The 8,429-nt window shown below is 40.2% G+C and overlaps 1 protein-coding gene across 1 annotated transcript in view; it reads right to left on the bottom strand.

Moving 5' to 3' along the window:
- Positions 1 to 1,320: 1,320 nt before the first annotated feature.
- The window catches only part of USP33 (ubiquitin specific peptidase 33), an 83,657-nt gene continuing 76,548 nt past the window's right edge, over positions 1,321 to 8,429 (bottom strand). Inside the window, 4 exon segments of the mRNA XM_038412049.2 lie at positions 1,321 to 2,414; positions 2,416 to 2,549; positions 5,457 to 5,525; positions 6,120 to 6,222. Of these exon segments, the coding sequence (XP_038267977.1) occupies positions 2,391 to 2,414; positions 2,416 to 2,549; positions 5,457 to 5,525; positions 6,120 to 6,222 (330 nt within the window). The 3' untranslated portion in view covers positions 1,321 to 2,390.

Below are 8,429 nucleotides of genomic sequence, written 5' to 3'. Positions count from 1 at the left end.
AGGTTGCACTGGCTGTCTCAGGCTGATGTGCAGGGGTGTGGGGGGGGGGGCGGGAGCTCCCCGATCAGAGTCGGGATGAGGCCTCATGCTGAGTTTCATGCAGCCTTCTTGGGTAAAGCTTGGTAAGGAGTTGCAGATACTGCACCTGGATGAAATGGGGGCTTCTCCCAACCAGTAGAGGCAGCACTGATGTTGATAACTGATCAAGAAGGAATGAGGGCAGGTGGCACAGATTTTAAATCCTGGTGTCTTTGGCATAGCCTGATACCCACCTACAGGTACTGAGGTGGTGATGGGGGGGACGGGTAATCCATAAACAGATTCCCCCGAAGTCTCAGTTCTACTACAAATACTACTAAAAGCTAAAACTACATTAAAACAGTAAACAGAATACACTTCAAGAAAAATTAACTATGTACAATTCTAAACGGTTGAAGATGCATCATACTTGAGAGAACACTAATAGCTCTCACTCTGACCATGCAGCAATGAGAAGGAACTGGAGACAAAGTCAGTCCGCCCCGCTCTTTATCACCTCTGACGAAACCATGAGGCGAGGCAAGGGCGCATGCACGAACTAATGAACACTACTACTTTCAAATACTCCAGCTTCGGACACGTGTAACATACAATGGAATACAATAGGGACCATCACTCGAAAAGAAAGCGAATCCCTGCTCGGGTCTCTGCCAATCTGACCCAGGGAAAAATTCCTTCCCAACCCCAAATATGGCGATCAGTTAGACTCTGAGCACATAGATAAGACCCACCAGCCAGACACCTGGGAAAAAATTCTCTGTAGTAACTCAGAGCCCTCCCCATCTAGGGTCCCATTACGAGCCACTGGAGACATCTGCAGCTAGCAGTCGCAGATTGGCTACATACCATTGTAGGAAGTCTCATCATACCATCCCCTCAGTTTGTTGTAATAAGTCATAAATCCAGTGTCCAGAGGGAGTATTATTATTTTATACCCTGAGAAAACTTGCTTCAATACAGATATATCCCCTCCCCGACTGCACACTTGTAGTTGTCACTTGCCACTCCACACTGGACCTATATGGGATATCATTAAACAACTACAACCCAAACTTGATGAGGACCCCATCCTGAAAGAAATCTTTCCTGAACTCCTCTTCTGGCCTTCAAACAACCCCCAAGGTGGTCCAATAAAAGATATTATGTCACGTTGTCTCTAAACACCTAAATGGGAAAAACTTTAAGGAACACCTCTTAAACACATGAAATCTATATTGCAATCAAGTTACTTCATATTATTTGTATTTCACTTACAAGAATTCAAACATATTTGAATAAATATTTCCAGTTTTTAAAGGTAATTTTTATTTGAACCAGCCCTAAATAATGTTGATTTCAGGCGGGGGGGGGGGGGAAAGAAAAAAGATTGAATGCCATTCACATTCCAGTATACATTATCCAGCAAGATTTTGTAATCTTGCAACATATTTTATCCGATTTCTGACATCACAAATCATGCCAAAAAGTGTTTTGTAACTATACAATAATTTTTTTTGTTTTAATTAAATTTAATTAAAAAAAGACTAGACAATTTAATTTCTTAAGTGCGCATCAGTCTCATGTCCACAATCATTTACATTCCACACTTCATGCTCTCAAACAAATATCCTAAAGAAGACTAAGATTTTTTTCCATCACTGATAGTATTGAAGATATTCAGTAGGTTTATATATAGAAGCTTATTATATGATTTAAACTTTAGTAGGCAATAAGTTACTGACATATGCTGACCAAAACAATATTCCATCCAGACTAATTATATATTTGATACATTCAAATAAGAAAAGCATTTGTAAGTTTTATGCTGTTCATTTTATACATTGCAGTGCAAACAAAAAAAAGTGAAATTTAACTTTTCCTGAGTGTTTATTACTTCCCCATGATCCATTTAAAATATGCTCTTTTTATACCTCGTCTTGTCAAAACTGTACAATTAAAGTCATACTGCATTTTGTAAATGTCAGAAAAGACTGATCAGCAATTTATAGCAATATTTAAAAGCATTTTTAAAATCCTTCATCTCAATTTTATAATTCTACAAAGGACAGCATAGGTTTAATATGCAGCAAAAAACTGTGTTGACTTTTTTTCAATTAACCAAATGTTCCAAAATATGTAAATCACATACCTTCCAAAACATGAAGGGAACAGTCTGTCTGAAAGGTTTCAAAGTAAATTTTTTAACAAATCTATATTCTAAGTTTCAACTCATTCTTCCATTACTAACATAATGCCCAATGAGCTGCCCCTTTCTAGGCAAAAATAAAATAAAATAAAAACTAAACACCTTTCAGGAATGTGTTTTGGGCAAGTGGAAAGGATTTCTTACATATTCATATTTGTGCTGATAGCTACAGACCACGAGTTTCTAATTCAAATCTTCTCCTCTGTTTGAAGCACATCAGGGTCTACTGGAGCAACAGGTGGTCGGAGCATGATCTCTGGCCCGCCCCCATAGATTGACTGGAGAAAATTCCAAGTTTCTTCGGAAATCTGTCCAGAATCTGCTCCTGAAAACAATATATTTAATCTTTTTCAAAAGAGTATCTTTAAAAATTTAGATTGCGAGTTAGAGTAAAACTCCTGTGACTTTAAAAAAAGATGTTTAAAAGTGGCAGAAAACTTCTTGCCCTAAATACTAAACACTCCTTTGAATTTCTGCAGCAACACTATACATACTATCCAATCTGGTGACAGTATTTTGTAAGTGAACTGTCAAGAACATAGTGGAGAACAAACTGTTTCTTACATTTAATACTAATTAATACCAAAACCAACTGGTCACCAGAGAATGTGGCACGTAATTTATCTCAAATGTACAACTAGCATATCAAAACCCAAAATAGGTTATAAAATGTGAAGTTTCTATAATGAATCATCTTATTTGATATATTTGTCCACCAGGGCTGATTGCAGACAAGTTTGTGTTCAGGTTCTGGCAATCAAAGGATTTCACATCCAACTCCAGCTAAGTAAGGCATGGAGTTAAGGGACTCCACGAAGTCCAGTCTGCGCACAGTGGCTGAGACAAAGCACTAAAAGTGCAGAATATAAAACAGGAAACACAAAGAAATTCTCAGAACCCAAGGAAGAATACACCAATAGAACATTACAGATGACAACAACAGAATTACACTGACTTTAAAAAGCGTTGGATCAGCAATTACGTGGTGCTGTACAGTATTTACCAGAGTTCCTGTCACCTCTCTCTCTTTCAACTCAGAGTCAATGCAAGGCAAGTGAGTTTAGTAGAAATACTTTTCCAATTTCTATCTAGTTCTATTATGGCTTAGGATAGCTTAAGCTAGAGTGAGAACTTGGTGGACAATCTACCAGCAGTAAGTGATTTAACACTAAGTTTCCTTGTTGTTGTATGTTATAGTCAGATACTTAACATATGGACACTATGTATATAGAGTTTAAATAATTAAACCTCTAATATGCCATGGGTCTAAGACTCATAGAAACCAAGTAACAGGTTAATGTAAATATTTAGCCATACTGCCTGTAAACTTTAAAACCACATCTTAGAGGGTAATATTATGAAATGCATTAAGATGAATTTTGAAAGAGTACGGTTACTATATTACTCCTGGGGGCATTCTGTGCCACTGCACGCAAGCATATTTCATGTAATGCGCAAATTTTAAATTTTTTTTTCCCAGAAAAGTTGCTGGAGTTCTGCCTTTGTCCCACCAGAGGGCGCCGTGGTGCTAAAACAGAGCAGAAGCTCCTGGCCAATCCCAGCTCAATAGGGAAGAGAAAGAGCCTGCCTTCTTCACAACGCCTGTTGGGCCAGGTCAGGAGATAGGGGATTGGGGAGACAGACAGCGTAGGCTTCTGGGGGGGGATCTGACGCAGGCTCATAAAGGCTAGTGGAGGAGGACAGACTAGGGCAGAGGCTGAATGCGAGTGGAGGCACAGGGCCACAGGGGGGAGGGAGGTGCAGGGCCACATGGGCAGAGGGGGAGAGGGTGCAGAGCTACAGAGGGGAAGGGGGATGGCTGAGTGGGGGCACAAAGACACATTGGGACAGGGGTGCAGGGATACATGGGGACAGGGGGGAGGGGTGTAGGGCCATATGGGGATGGCGAGTGGGTGGCTGAGTGGGGGTGGAGGGGCAGATGTTAACGGGGCAGATGTGCCTGACTGAATGGGAGAGGCTAGGGGTCAGCCAGGGTCTGCATGGGGGATGCTCCCTAACAATCCCTCCCTGCCCCCCCGCAAAAAAAACCTGTTCCATACTTTTGCCACCCATACCCAACAACCCTTCAAGTTCATACCCAGGCTCTTTCCCAGCAACTACTTCACTCTCCCTCAGCTCCTCCATACCCCTGACTCCCCAAGCCTTTGCACCGCTTCTGAGGGGTGCGGGAAATATGGTTCTGTACTGTACTTTAAATGAATTACTCCTCAGAGTTCTGTATTAATATGCCTAGTAAGAAAATGTCAAAAAACATTTCCTGAATCTTTTTTTGTTGCCTGTATTGTTACAGACATACTTGCTGATAGGTATTTTGAAATAAATTACCAAAATAATTGAAACTGCGATTATATTGTGTTATTTTGACAAATAAAATAAGCAGATTTTTTCAGAATTTTAAAATATTTGTGCAGAAATTTTAATTTTTTGGCACACAATTCCCCCATTAGTACTATATGCTTTGAATGCAGATGACGCTTTCTGTATGTAACGACCTACCAATAACAGTGCACTAGAGGATTCCAGCTCTATCATTCAAATCCCCTTCAGAACACTGACTTCTATCAGGATCACAAAAATTATTAAAATTATTTTTAAAATTTAATACAATCTTTTTCCTCTAGGTCTCCCAGTGCATTTTTTCTATACTTTTCCATTTTCTGTATTTCTCTTGGGCACAGACTTTGATATTTTTGTCTTGAGCTGAGCACACACACATTGTGGGTATATTCTTTTAGTTTGACACAATTCTTGATTCAAACTGATGATCCAAATCAGGATAGACTGTTTAAACAGATGTACCTTACATCCAGTAGCTTCAAAGTCAGCACCTCCAACCTACAGGGAAAAGACTCCAAGCTCAAAGCAAATTGAGTGGTACACATCTAACGAAAGACAACAGAGAGAAAATACTTTCCCCCTCAATAGAAAATTAGTTCTCTACACTATTTTCGATACTCATATCTGTAGTTGGATTTATCTGCAATAGAAGCTAGTCCATTAATTTTCTTGTGTAAACTGTCAGGTGGCCTGGCTGCTTGGGGTCATGTGTCTGTTTTCTTCTCCAACTGCCATGCGTGTATGATCTGAAACTTAGCATAAAGAGTATAAAACCACTAAAACCTGCATATAGATCATACATAGCAGCATGTTTCCCAAACCATTAACAAAGAATAGGCTGCATAAATAATTTATAATATCATTAGTTACTTACCTTGCTTTAACATAACATTACTACATTTAGTGACTGCAATCTTCGTATTATCAATAGGGCCTGGAGGATCTAGTGTGGAAAAAAGAATAAAAAAAAATTAGGACTCTGAAAATGGAAAGAAAGCTTTTATTTTATTTATTTATTTTTTTTTTAAAGAGCACTGCAGTTGAGTTGCCTCCCATTGGTCTACTCACTGCTGAATTGTATACTTTGTACGGAGGAAAAGGAAACAGATTATTTCAGCAATAGTGCTATGATACAAAGACACAAATGGACATTTTTCAGAGAGTAACCATTGCAATAATGAATAAAATCTTCGAGCAGTTTCAAAAGCTAGTTAGCCACAATTGCTATCCTTACCCAATCCCCATAATAGGTATTATCCAATATTTAAATTGTAGCTTTACAAAAGAGACTTGCACCTGAAGACAGCTTTATTAACAACACTAGTATACTGTGAAATTGACTTCCTGCATAATACTTGCAACATATCAAAACATGCATTAAATATTTTCTTTACTATTCTGCTCTTTGTTCTATCCTTCTGACAACATTCAGACATAATTTACTGGTACTACTACCTGATAAGGCAGAGAACATAATGAAAGAGCACAGATTACCTACCTACTGAAGAGAGTTTTATAACCCTAAGTAGTTACTTACCACGGTCTTTCCCCTTCACAAATCCTTCCCATTCTCTGAACCACTGCATACTGATGCAGTAAAAAGTAGATGGAGATGATTCTTCTTGGAATGCTCTGTTGAGCTGGAAAAAACAATAAAACAGACAAGCCCATTACCTGCATTGTTATAGATAGATGCAAAATGATTTTTTTCAGTAAACCATGATTTCTATCTAATATCTGATGAGTTGAGCAGCAATATTTGGATTGATACAAAATTATTTAAATGTTCTCAGTGTATCAAAGCAGTAAACACTTGGTAGTCTTGAATCTCACGAAAATATCTGAAAGTCAATTCCTACTTGCGAGTTTAAAGATTTTATGTTTCCTTTGAATAAACTAGTACCTTAACTAACAACTAAAACTAATGCTCCTCTATTGAGCATAAGACTGTCCATCACCAATCATTGCAGGGGAATGTCAGGGAAACCCAGACTCAGGTATGTGAAAGAACAATTGAGTTACCTTTTATTTTACCATATAAACAGCTTTGCAATTCTTATATCTAAACCTGGTTTTCTTAATGATTTGAGATCTTGCTGACTTTCCTTCAAATGAGACCTTAGAAAGAAAAAACTGATTTAATGTAAAAAGACAGCATGAAAGAGGTTTTTATTCTTTTTTTTTTTTAAACTCTAGAAAAAATTGTTACTAGCCTTCTGTAACTGCTGTTCTTCAAGATGTTCCTCATGTCCATTCCACGCTAGGTGCATGCACGCCCACATGCACAGTTGCCAGAGATTTTTTCTTTAGTGATATCCATAGGGCAGGCCATATGCTCATGAGCCCATATAAGGAGCGCCTCTGACCCTGCGCCCTCTCAGTTCCTTCTTGCCGTCAATTCTGACAGAGGGGTAAGAAGGTGGGTCATGCAATGAACATGAACAACACATCTCAAAGAAGAATTACAGAAATTAGTAACTGTTTTTTCTTCTTTGAGTGCTTGCTCATGTCGATTCCATGCGAGGTGACTCCCAAGCAGTAGCCCTGGAGGCAGGCTCAGCGTTCATGGACATGCTGCTTGCAACACTGCTCTTCGGAAACTGGCAACGTCCCGGCCTGCTGGGTGATGGCGTAGTGGGTATAGACCGAAGATCAGGTAGCGGCTCTGCAGATTGGTACCTGCACAAGGAAGGCCACTGATGATACCTGTGCCCTCATGGAATGGGCAGTCATGACAACTGGGGCGACACCCTTGCCTGTTCATAGCAAAATTTGATGCATGTGGTTATCCAAGATAAGATCCTCTGGGACAATACCAGCAGACCTTTCATCCTGTCTGCCACCTGCCCTCGTTCTGTGGCAGGAGGTAAGGAGTGATCAGTAGTAATCGGTGGATGTAATGCCAGCTGTGACAGATAAGGGTACCACATCTGCCTGGGCCAGGTGGGGGTGATAAGAATGATGTTTCCTTTTTCCCTTTTTATCTTCAAGAGAACTTTCAGCAATAGAGGGAATGGGGGAAAAGCGTAAAGAAGGCCCTTATCCCAAGGAAGGAGAAGAGTGTCTCCCACGGAGTGTCAACCCATCCCTGCCCTGGACCAGTACTGTGGACACATTTCTTGTTTTGATGAGTAGCGGTGTACTCAGAATATGTAGTGTAGAATCATTGACTATTTCCTATTCGTGGTCGTGCGGGAATTTGTGGCTGAGATGGTTGGCTATCGTGTTGTGTAATCCCAGTAGATAAGCCTCTGATATTAGAACCTTATGGGAGATGCACCAGTTCCATAGCTTCAGTGCTTCTATGCACAGGGAATGAGACCTTGCACCTCCCTGTTGGTTTATGTAATACATGCAGGCCATGTTGTCCGTCATGACCTTTGTATGCGTGTTCTTGATCAGTGGGAGAAAGTGAGTGCAAGCATTTCTGACCACTCTGAGCTCAAGAAGGTTGATGTGGAGACACATCTGCTGGAGACCATCTGTCATATGTTGTATGGCCATTGAGATGTGCTCCCCAGCCTATAAGGGATACGTCGGTGGTTAGGAAAAGGGATGGGGAAGACTGAGCAAAGGGGATTCCCATACAGATGTTTATTGGGTCCTTCCACCAGTCTAAGGATTGCTTGACCCTGGTGTCAAGTATCAGGGGGTAGCCCTGTTTGCCGCTTTTACAGATCCAGAGTAAGATGTAGCACCTTATAGACTAACAGACATACTGGAGCATAAGCTTTTGTGGGTGAATACATCCAATGCATGCATCCGATGAAGTGGGTATTCACCCACAAAAGCTTATGCTCCAATACATCTGTTAGTGTAGAAGGTGCCACAGGACTCTTTGCTGCTA

The sequence above is a fragment of the Dermochelys coriacea genome, chromosome 8 (assembly GCF_009764565.3).
Source record: "Dermochelys coriacea isolate rDerCor1 chromosome 8, rDerCor1.pri.v4, whole genome shotgun sequence".
In the NCBI taxonomy this organism is placed as follows: domain Eukaryota; kingdom Metazoa; phylum Chordata; order Testudines; family Dermochelyidae; genus Dermochelys; species Dermochelys coriacea.
Note: the sequence above shows the minus strand (reverse complement) of the source record. Positions and strands in the feature narration are given on the sequence as shown.